Source organism: Caloenas nicobarica, chromosome 1 (genome assembly GCF_036013445.1).
Source record: "Caloenas nicobarica isolate bCalNic1 chromosome 1, bCalNic1.hap1, whole genome shotgun sequence".
NCBI lineage: Eukaryota > Metazoa > Chordata > Aves > Columbiformes > Columbidae > Caloenas > Caloenas nicobarica.
The window spans coordinates 39,931,144-39,942,664 of NC_088245.1; the positions used below are offsets into that span (position 1 = coordinate 39,931,144).

The 11,521-nt window shown below is 54.7% G+C and overlaps 1 protein-coding gene across 1 annotated transcript; it reads right to left on the bottom strand.

The window, feature by feature from the left end:
- Positions 1-249: 249 nt before the first annotated feature.
- BAIAP2L2 (BAR/IMD domain containing adaptor protein 2 like 2) lies at positions 250-11,436 on the bottom strand. The gene is made up of 14 exons (XM_065652789.1): positions 11,385-11,436; positions 10,339-10,414; positions 9,936-10,022; positions 8,787-8,848; positions 8,113-8,184; positions 7,383-7,499; positions 6,830-6,976; positions 6,206-6,358; positions 5,619-5,757; positions 4,569-4,797; positions 3,545-3,616; positions 3,021-3,201; positions 1,145-1,185; positions 250-332 (listed from the first exon to the last, which is right to left on the bottom strand). Exons 1-14 carry the CDS (start codon positions 11,421-11,423, stop codon positions 257-259), a joined length of 1,491 nt encoding a protein of 496 aa, XP_065508861.1. The 5' UTR covers positions 11,424-11,436; the 3' UTR covers positions 250-256.
- Between the last annotated feature and the right edge of the window lie 85 nt (positions 11,437-11,521).

Sequence of the window (11,521 nt, forward strand, 5' to 3'; positions counted from 1 at the left end):
ACAGCATCCCCTCTCCCAGGCCACCAGTAACACCAGACCTCTCCCATAGTAACATCACACTGGGAGACGGGATGGGGGACAATCTAAAAAGAGCAGCAGAGATCTGCTGCTGGCTAAAGTGTGCCAGATGGCCAGGTGAGACAGGTCCCGATGTCCCAGAGGTAAGGAAGGAGAAAAGAGAGGTTATTCCACAAGCGGTAGCACTAGGTTGCCTCCTCCTTCCCTGCTGGAATTCTCTGCCATCCGCAGCTCCGCTTCATCGGATGATGGGCGCTGAGCGGTCGTTGGTGACCGTGGGACGCAGCTTGACTGTGGCAAAGGGGTTGGTACCTCTGGAAGGGGAAAGGAAACAGGCAACCATCAAGAAATCTGCAAAGACCACACAGGGGTCCCGCCGACCAAGCGAAGGCTGTTTAGTCCTGCTGGGCAGCCAGCTTCATGCCAATGTAATATGGTAAAGCTGGCTGCTACGTATGTGTTCTCCCTCCTTAACACATCCTACTGCAGGTTCCCATGCGGTTCCCCTTGAGCTCTCCTCAGGGCTTCTGACCCTCTCTCTTCCACAGGATGAAGAAGGGACACTAGCATAGGGCTGTCCCTTGCAGTGGCACTCTACACTTGTGGCCCCTGACCCCACAAGCAAGGAGTCAGGGAGCAGAAAGAGGATACAGCATTGTGCCAGAAACATGGAAACACCAAGCCAGCTGCAAGGGGAAGGAAAGCAGGGGTTTCTGTCAAGTCTCATCTCCACAGACCTGACTCATCACAGCTAAAAGCCACACCCCTTACGCCTCAGCCCTCTCCAAGCAGACAGAGCTGCACAAGTCATGTAGCTCCACACTCAGGCTGAGCTGCACTTGTGGCTCTTCCAGAATGGATGGGAAGGAGCACATGGGTCTGGCCATATGCTCAGGGTGCTCAGGTCCGATCTTGTATTACCAGAGGCAGGAGAGAGCATTCCCAGTCAGCAGAGGCCAGATTGGCCCACCTCTGCCTCCTGTCCTGGAAGGTGGGTTGTGCATTGCTTTCCTCCAGACACTTACCTGTTCCTCCCACATTCGATAACCCCAAAGATTAAAGAATAATAGCATTGTAATAATGCCCCCTCTGTTGATTCCAGAGCAGAGCTCCATGCCTCACTCACCGTGGGAAGAGTTCAGGGGGCTGGTCAAATACTCCTGATTTCTGCAGTGAAAAGAAAGGCAGTAGTGAGCGATCTGGGGTGGGGAACGGAGAGACAGAAGTGGGGCAGAATACACTGCACACACGAAGGAAGATTTCACAAAACACGTAAGTGACTTAGGAGCCCAAGTCCTATTAAAAAGGCTCTTACTCCTTATTCTTTCAAGCTTTGCAAAAGCCCACAAAGTCACTGCTACAGATAACACCCTGATTTCTGTGGTGGGGGATTGTTATGCCACAGGTTCCCTATTCCCCTAGGACACCTCCCTTTGTCTTGGGGAAGAAATCTCAGATCTCCAGAGTGTCACATCTGAAGAGCACAGCAAACAGTGACAGTCTGAACTACATTTCACCCTGCCAGCACAGCCAGAGATGCCCCCCTCGTGTTGCCCACACATCCCAATGAAGAGTTTATCGTCAGTGCCCTCACATGCTCCCTGCATCCACAGGGAATTCAAGAGCTGTAGCTACCTACCCTACACCACATACTGCTTAAATGTGGAGCAGCCTGATGGAGAAAGATGGACCTAGGCCCTGCGGCCCTTATTCTTGGCCAGTGGACAGTGAAGGGTCAGTGACAACTGGCCTGCTAAAGTATGCCAGTTTTTGTAGCTGGTGGCAGACAAGAAAGCCACATGTGGCTATCTGTGTTCCAGTTGGGAAGTCAAACACACACCCGTTTGCTCCTGGCTCAACTGGAGGCTGGTTTTGGCATAAGTTTAGAGCAAGGCTGAGTCTTTCCAAACTTCTAATGTGGGTCAATCGCTCTGCCATGGTACTCCAAATGCTCCACACACTTCATTGCTCAATCCCAGGTCTAGGCCTACACCCTAGCCCTAGGTCTGGATGGAAAGCAGTCACCCAGAGGTGGGGATAGGCTGCAGAGCCTGTTCCCCTCTGTGTTGTGCAGCCAGAGGCTCCCTGAAACCACAGAGCAGGACATGAAGAGAGAAGAGTAACTAAGTGTTGTATTTTTCAGTCCTTTGAGCCATCCACTTGCTTCCAACCTCGCACTGGTCTGGAACCAGTGACCAGAGATGGTTTCCCAGCCTCCTACGAGACTGAGCAAGTAATGCCCCACAGGCAGCACCACTGTTCATGCTCCCAAGTCCTCACCTTTAACTGTCCTCAACTTTGACTTTTTCCTCACTAGTCAATTCCCCACAGCTGGAAGCAGTGGTAAGTGGTGGGTTTGCTTCTCAGTATGCCATCCATAAGCCATGGGTTAGACACAACTTGTTCTAAGGCTCTCCAAAATGGCTGTGCCCTCAGCCTGTGCTTTTCCACTACCCCAGCTGTGGCTTTAACCCAACCCTTGCTTGAATTTAGAAGAGGAGCCCCATGAAAGTCCTCTCCATTCCCTGAAGTGAGAAGAAGGATGGCATCTCTGTTAGCTGGTCACCCACTCCCAGCCCAGCCTGATCACTCCATGGTCCTACTATTAGCAGAAAGAGGTGCTGCGCTGGAGCCACCAAAAATCAGGCTGGGAGGTCATGGAGAAAAGGACTGAACTGAAGGGTCCCTGGTGAGCAAAAAGAAAGAGAAATGAGAAGGGCAGGAGCAGGAAAGTGGTCCCTTGGGGGAGCAAATCTAGGCACCAAGGATCTGCACACGCAAGGTTGATTGGCAGGGGCCACCAGGACATGGCGGCGTGCAAACAGACTGGGTGAGAAAGGCCAGCGCTAACAAGACTCCTTAGCTGAGGAAAGGAGGAGGTCACACTCCAACATCTGGAAGGTGTTTTTCTTTCTCAACAGGCCAGTACAGAAAATGAGTGCCTTGGAGGATGAAAGTCAGACATGGCCCACTCCACATACACACGCTCCTCCTGCACTCACCTTGGAGCCAGAACTGACTGGGGTGGCCACCCCACTCTGGTGACTGCTGGCACCCACTGGCAAGGGAGGTGGGTTCGGCAAACTGGGCTGGGCGGCGGCAGGCCTGTAATTGCTAGAGGAAGGAGTGCTGGGGCGGTCTAGGATGTCATCCATACTGTGACTGCTTCGCAGTGGGAAGGGCCTGAGCAAGAGGAGAAGACAGTGCGTTCAGAGTCAAAGAACAAGGAACAGGGAGCAGCACAGGTGCTGGCCACAACACATATCTATGGGATGTCTCTGGACAAAATGCACGTGGCTTGGACTGGCCCAGCCACAAGCACCTTTGAGAAGAAGTTGCATGTGTTACAAGAGCCATCTAGGATAAGTCTCTGAGATCCCAGGGCACAGCAAGGCTCTCAGCGGATGCTCCAGCATGGGACCACTGCAAGTCTCCACAGGGCACACCCCAAAGAGATACCCCACTGGTGTTAGTGACCTACCAGGAGCCACTCCAGCTCCTGCCTAGCTGTTTGCTCTCCTGTTACCTGGTGGCTGGCTCCTCCATCTCCCTCGTATCATCCAGAGGCTTGACATAAGCTTGAGGGAACCAGCCGCATCTAGGGCACAAGAAGAGAGATGAATGAGGTCCAGGCAACCACGGTTTGTGGTTCTTCAGATCCAGCTGCCCAGTACTGCTGATCTTCTACACCCATCCCACACATCAACCAAGCCACTGTTGCTGCTACCATATGTGATAGGGTTCCTGGACATCTTTCACCCCCAGGTGGGACATGGGATTATTGTGAGACAGTCCTTGAGCTTGGAGCAGGACTTGCTCACCTTGGAGGCCATGCAAAGCGCCTACTACCAGGAGCAATGCTGGTGTAATCCAGAAAGAGATGCTCACAAGGAAGCCAAAGCTAGCACACAAGGAAGCTGTGGAAATCCCTTCTCAGGGCAAAGCAGCTCCACCCCAGAAAGCCCCCCAAAGACAGGCACTGCTCCTGCTCCTCTCACATCTGAGTGTGAGTGTCCCTGCAGCGCAGGGTGCAGGGATTCCATGTATAACAGGGGCAGGTTTTGCACACAGATGCTGGCTGGCAGTGCCACGAAGAGTAATTCAGTAAGCACCAGTGCGGCAGTTTCCATGCCCTGTCTGTGCCGGAGGCTGATGTGGCCATTGCAGTGTGAGCTGAGAAACGCCAGACCTCTCAGGTAACTCCAGCAGTTCATGGCCCTGAGCTGGGTCTCATGACAGGAGTCACTCAGTCGCGCAAGCTGGGAGGGGGTCACTGTGTTCCTGGCTCTCCCAGCCAAAGCCCCTGGAGCTTTCTCAGGCAGCTCATCCATGCTAACCCTGCCTCACCACATCTCCTCCGCTTAGAGAGCCCCCATGCCAGGCACAGCCCGTGACTGAGGACATGGCGATGTCCAAGCCAGATAGTGGGTGAGACACAGTGCCCAAGCCACCCCAGGAGGGGAAAGGGGAGATGATTTTGGGCTTCAGCCTCCCAGCTCCAGACCCAACAAGTCTGTCTCGGGCCAACTGACAGCAGCGAAGTCACATACGTGGACGAGCCCTCCAGCTTGCCGTACAGCCACCCGTTCTGCGCCTCTGGCATCAGCACCGTGATGACATCCCCGGGGTCAAACCTCAGGAGGGTCCGGTTGACACCTGTTGTGTGGGGCACAATAGCGTGTACCCTCATCGTGCTGCTCCTCCTCCTGCCGTCACTGCCACTGCTGCCGGCCTCGCCGAAGGAACCCGAACGAGAGGTACGGCCAGTAGGGAGCAAACCTGCGGGGAGGCATTGGAGGGGTCTGGCTGGAGTCTGGCATCCTCCTGCAAGACCCACACTGCCTCGAAGGGAGCAGCGCTTCCTTGGCCAAGTAATTACGCTAGAGGAAGAGTAGAAGGCCTTTCTCTGCAGGGAGAGAGCAGGGCATAGCACGTGGAAAGCACAGTAGAAGGTTCATCTTGCAGGAGAAAAATCAAGTCAAGCTGAAACCACTTGCTTTGCACTATGTCCTCTTTGGCCAAATGTCTAGAGCATAGGCACTGCATGCCCTAACCAATGCCCTGGCTGATGGCCCTCTTCCCAGCCCTGCCAGAGCAACTGAGTATTTGGGTCATTTTTCCCTCCCCCTGCCCTTTTACATTTTTTTAAAATGCTTTAAGCTGAAATTTTTCTAGAATGAAAAGCAGGTGAGACATGAGGCAAGTGGATGGGTTCTGTAGGGCAGGCTATATTTAATCTGGTAGCATGAGGAAACGTGCTTTTCCATTTTTTTTAAATGGGAACTCCAGTAAGATCCAGCCCTCATGGTGCAAGGAGCCTTGAAACTTGCACATCTGTGGGTTCCGCGCCTCACAGAGCCAGCCAGGAAGCCTGGCCTTGTCCTGGGTGGACTCTGCTCTGAAGGTTGAGCTCACCCTCTGCTTCATTCAGCCTTGCCCTCCCCAGCTCCCATATGCACTGTCCTCTCACCACACTCAGGAACGTGGCTGAGGATCGGTGGTCTGATAGAGTAGTGGTCCCTCCCCAAACCCAACCCTGTTCCCAGAGGGGCCCAACCCCTGTGCTTCCCCTCATGATTGCTCCCGGGCATGGTTCATACTGGCTGATGGTGTCCTCCGCAGTGGCCGCCTGGGAGACTCTGGTTGAGGAGACGGTCTCATTTCTGGAGGTTCTGGAGAGAAGACACTGGATCTACTCCCAGTCATGGGAGAAGCAAAGTCCCCAAGGGGTCGCTGGGGCTGTTGGAGGAAAGGAGGCTTAATGTATATCCACAGGGGCTGCATTAAGCAGGAGACGCTCTGAGAGATACCTAGACCCCCTCCGAAAGTCAAACCCAGCACAGTCCCCATTGCAGACCATCTTGGCCAGAAAAGGCCACAGAAGCTGGACAAGGCAGCAAGTACCATGGTTGGCCAAGGACTGACCTTGCTGTGCAGCCTGAAAGGGGCAACTGCAGGCTTGCTACCATAGAATCGTAGAATAGTTTGGGTTGGAAGGGACCTTTAAATGTCATCTAGTCCAAGCCCCCTGCAATGAGCAGGGACATCTTCAGCTAGATCAGGTTGCTCAGAGCCCCGTCCAGCCTGGCCTTGAATGTCTCCAGGGATGGGGGCATCTACCACCTCTCTGGGCAACCTGTGCCAGTGTTTCACCGAACAAGGTAGAGGCTGTGTATGGGTTCCTTACCATCTCAAGGTGGGTGGGAGTGAGCCGGCCTGATGGATACCCCTGGCTGTGAGAGGCTGCAAGAAGACCATGCGAGTGGCTGTTGGAGGGGTTGCGGCTGGCCTCCAGCTGCTCCTTCCACTGCGGTGCCTTGGTCTGGATCATGCCTCGAGCCTGGGATGAGAGAGAAGACAAAGGTGTGATGCACAAGGCAAAACAGCTACAGAAGGAGCTGAGGCTGCCATGTGCATCAGATTAGGGACCAGGTCCTCTCACAATTAGGTTTGTGAGAATGGCCAAATAGAGCCCCATAGGAGTGAATTTCTAGGATGGCACCCTGCATCAGAGACCCTGTGGTCCCAAAGACCCTGCTATAAACACCTACATCACCCTTCCCTCTCCCATCGCTCACACATCCAACTAACCCCGTGTCAGCACCATCCTCAGCCCCAGTCATGCTCTCCCAGCCCTGCATAGTCAGCCTGGACCCCACAGCAAGAAATGGAGTTTCCTGCCCAGTCCCTGTGCAGACGTTGCCTTCACCCAAGGGGTGGCTCAGTCCTCGTTCCCTCTTGTCTGCCTGCTCCCCCTCCAGCCATGCTGCCTGCTCCCCCAGCTCGGCTCCCCAGCACACTAGGGCCATACCCTGCTGTAAAACTGGAGGAGCGTGTTGTAGAGCATCTGGTGCTTTTCGGCCAGGAAGCGGTAGCGGCGTTTCTCCTCCAGCTCAGCCTCCCTCTGGCTCTCAGAGACGAACGCCTGCATCTCCGAGCGCAGTCGCATCACATTCTCCTGGGCCACAGGGGAAAGTGGAAGGAAGGGATCAGCGTAAATCCAGCAGAGTGGGCTCGCACATGGCAAGGGAAGGGTCAAAATAGGTCGTTGTGTCCACCAGACTCCCAGGCCATTTGCAGTGCTGGAGCAGCACAGAGGAGCCAGAGCAGAATGCCAGGGATTAAGTCCTTATACATGGGGCTTTGATAAATGAGGAAAGGGTTTGGCAGGAGTGTGCACCACAGGTCAGCAGCACCCTGCAGAAAAGGAGTTTCCTCCTTTCCAGATGAGCCTGCTGCCTTTTGAACTCTGGGGTCCACCCCTTGGCTTTTAAGGAAGGATGTGGTTGTTCAGAAAGCAGTCCTGGCTTCAGAGGAATCATCCAGTTAATTTTCCAACTCCCTTTCCTGCAATCACTGCTCACCTTCATCTCCCGGACATTTTTATCACGGGCCCTCTCCATTCTCCACAGCTCTGCCATGCACTTGTCCAGGGTGGTGGCTCTGCGCTGATACTCCAGCTCGTATTGCTTCTGGCTCTCCTGCCAGGGACAAACCAGGCTGGGTGAGGAACCAGAGGCCCAGCCACACTGTGATGCAGCTCTGATGGGTGGTTGAGAATCTGAGTCCCCCTGCAATCAGGCTTCACCTGGACCTCTTATAAAAAGTCGTTCCTTACTTTTCTCTTCATTTGGAAGGGCCCCAGAGTGCTCATGAGCCTCAGGATCTCAGGAGCAAGAACTGGTGCACAGCACCCCCGGCACTGGGAGCAAGCACCCAGGCTTCTGTCTCCCTCCACGACACTAGCCACTGGCATGGCCAGCGGGGCCACAGTGGCACAGGACCCACACCTGTGTGGAGGCTGTGGGCTGGGGAAGTTGGGAACTCTGCTTTTGCGATGCCAAGTCTCTCAGCCCTATTGAAGCATTCAGCAAGTCCCACTGCGCAGAAGAGAACAGTCGCCTGCCCTCTTTAGTGCTCCGTTGTCAGCCAAGCTAAGGGGGGTTTGGTCCATGATGGGAGAAGAAGAAAAGTCCTCCTAATTCCTGCTGAGGGAAGTCAAGGAAACGTCTCAAGTGCTCAAGCAAAAGCCCTTGGGTGGAGTGGAGAGGGAAATAGGGAGGGTTGAGGAGAAGAACAGAATTCATCACTCACACTGATGAACTGCACGTCCAGTTTGGTGTTCTTCTCCATGTGCTGCAGCAGGTCCACATGGAAGGTCTGAGCCTGGAAGAGGCGAAGGAGCCATCACCCTCATCCCTTCACCATATGGGGTGTTACATGCACTGCAGTGAGGGGTGGCTCACAAAACCCGCAGAGCTAGTGACTCTTTTGCCACCTGGTCCCCACACAGAAGCCACAAATGGGCACACTGAGGCTCCCATGGGGCAGCCCTGGAGCCTGGGGGTGGGGACGCAGCACCCACCCCACCGTTAACCCCCAATTTTGGGCACAAACAGCAGCATCTGGTAGGGCTGGCATCCCCTCCACTCCTGTCCCACCACTGCCACCCAGGGAATGAGAGGACGGCCTCATCACATCTTCAGAGCCAGGCATCGCTCAGCCTACTGCACACTTGCCACCGTGTTTGCAGAGGGGTGGTGACAGTGCACCAACAGCACCGAACGCTGCACAATGGCCAGGCTGTGGTCACGCCAGCTCGGTAACACGCCTCTGTCACATGCAGCAGGGACAGCAGGGAGGCTGGCACCTGCCAGCAGGCATATCAGAGGGCGGTCGACTGGGAAAATCAGGCAAATGCCGACATGCTGTGGTTAAAGAAGTCCCTTTTTCCTCCACCTGCGCCAGCCCCCAGGAAAACCACTCACCACAACTTCCAAATCGGAGCTCAGGAGTCTCTGCGTGTTGGACATCTGCAGCAGAATTTCACCTTCAGGGAAACAGACAGGAGAGGGTGGAAAAATCCCGCGGCCATTTCCTTGTGCACACAAGGAGGCAGAGCAGCAGCATGCGACTCAGGCTGGTGATATATGGGTGTGAAAGTCCAACGGATACTGCAACAGACTACTCTGCACCCTGGGGGAGGCTGGTAGCCTTCCTCCCCAGGGCTCAGCTCCACCACCACCCCTCAGGCACTGCCAACGCGGGATTGCTCCAGCCCACAGAGCTGCCAGACCAGCGCCAGCCTCTGCCATGGGCGCTGGGTGCTGGGTTTCCACTCTCTCACAACCCCTACGAGCCCCATTTCCACCTCCAATGGCACTCCAGCTACATTGCATGGTTCTGGCTGTGCTACAGGGAAGTAGCTACAGCACCCACTGCCGATACTGCGTGCAGTCCCCCTTCACCGGTATTGGTAGTATGAAATGGTGAAGGGAAGACACTTGATGACAGGGAGTAGAAGAATGAGTTGGGTGGCGCAGATGATGGTAGGAGTCTGCAGAAGGGACATATCTGCTGGAAGTTTTTTACTAAAATGTAAAGTATCAGAGCAGTTCCCTGAACATATTTTCAACAGCCATCATTAGGCTTCAGAATTATTTGGATTGCTGAGTGTAAGTCCCCCAGCTCCAAGCTGCCATTTCAGGTGGCTGCAGGCTCAGGAGGACAACACTCTACCAGTGACTGTCAGACCATGCTCTCCACCTTTTCCCTTACACCTGCAAGAAGGAGCAAAATGGTTACTCCAAGATGAAAACCTCAACTCTCAGGGCAGAATGCCTCAGCAAGGACTGGTTTCCATGAGAAGTCCATCGCTGGAGGCCCATCCCAGGAGCTGGGCTCAGCCATTGATCTCAGACAGATACAGGGGAGTGTGCTGGGGCCTTGGAGAATATTCAAGGACACACAATAAATTTGACTCTCACTGCCTGGACAGGGCCTGGCGATGTGAGACACCATTTAGAGGATCTGTCTTCCTTCCCCCAATACCTGAAAAGGAACCAGCTAAGGGGAAAGGCCAAAAAAATGTAACTGGCTCATCAGAGGACAGAGGATGGTGAGTGGGAGAGCCTTACCCAGCACGTGTGAGGTGGAGCTCTGCAGTGCTTGCTCCCCAATCTTCTCGATGGCCTTAAAATACACTTCAGCTGCTTTGGATAAAGCTGTGAGGAGAGGAGAGGTGAGGTAAGGATCTGGCCTGCCTTCCCACCATCACCAGCCCCAGCAAGCAGCACACAGGACAGCCACCCCTGGTAGCTCGCCTGTAGACAAGGGCACCCTTGATTCTCCCCATCTGTGCCTGACAACAGCAGTGGGTCCTGGAGCAGGAGAAAAGTGAATAAAAGCAGCTAAGGACATGCCATGGGGGGACCAGGAGCCTTGCCCTGAGTGACAGCTGCACCTCCTGATGCACAGTGGACACCCAGGATGGACAGAGCAGCACAATCTGGAGCCTGGGCCGTGCAGGATCCCACTCACCATGGAAGGCACGCACGTAGTTGTTCCCCAGGTACACCAGGTTCTCCAGTGCCGGGTTGAACTGCTCCAGGATACTCTGTGGCCAGGCAGAAGCATGTTAATGCTGATCTTCTCCACACCCCAGAGACCTCAGCAGGTCAATGCCCTCCCACTGCAGTTCAGATGGGTGCAGCTGGGACCCAGAGAGCTGTCCCAGCCACAACGCTGGATAGCTGTGGTGATGTACAGCCGTGCACAGTCAGCTCCCTCCTTCAGAGGCAGCTGAGACCTTCAGCTGCCATGAGTCCTTTCCAGCCAGCCAGGGGAGGAGCAACGCCACAGGGCAAGGTAGCTCGCTGGAGAGCCAAGTAGTCGCCTGAAGATGGCTTTCCCCAAGGCCCTACACACACTGCAGACAGGAGAGTAACTGCAAGGGGATCTGAGCAGCATTTCCCTGAGCCTGTTGGGGTGAGGACCACTGCTTATTACCTAGGCACGAACACGACTTTTTCCTGGCCAGGATTTGGTGCGCTGCCAGAGTCAGCAGCTTGGTAAAGAGAAGGGTTTGTCTGCTTCAGACCAACCACCCCGCTCTTACCTGCTGCATTTATCAAAGGTGTTCATTGTCTACACCACAGCAGACCAGAGGCTGGAATAAGCCATTCCTCCTTCTCCCAGCCCTCACCACCTTGGTGCAGCGCTGATGTGCATAGGGAAGCATTTGTGAGATCAGACCGCTCTTTCCAGCAAGGGGGAAAACAGCCGACTGAACTCCTCCTTCCTAAAGGCAACCAAGACACCTCACCCTTCATGCTCTGTGTCCAAACCACCCTGATTGCCTGATTCCTTCCCAAATCTGCCTTAAGACCCACGCCACCCTTCCCTCCTGCTGTCTGCTCTCAAACACGGCCCAGAGCCCACAGCAGCTGCTGCAGTTCAGCCCAGGGACAGATCCAGTCCTCAGCTGTCCATCCTTCCAAGGAATCTTTGGCAGAAAACAGCTCTTCTCGTCCCACCCGCACGTCTCCCCCAGGCAGACAGGAGCAGCCTTTGGTGCCAGCACTCACCTTATAGATGGCAATGGTGGATCTGTAGGACAGGTCCATCTCCGGAGCCTTTTCCTTCTCCCACGGACAAGCAAGGAGCAAAGGAGAGGACACGGTGATACAGTGGCCCAGAGGACTCTGCTTCTGCAGAGCTGAAT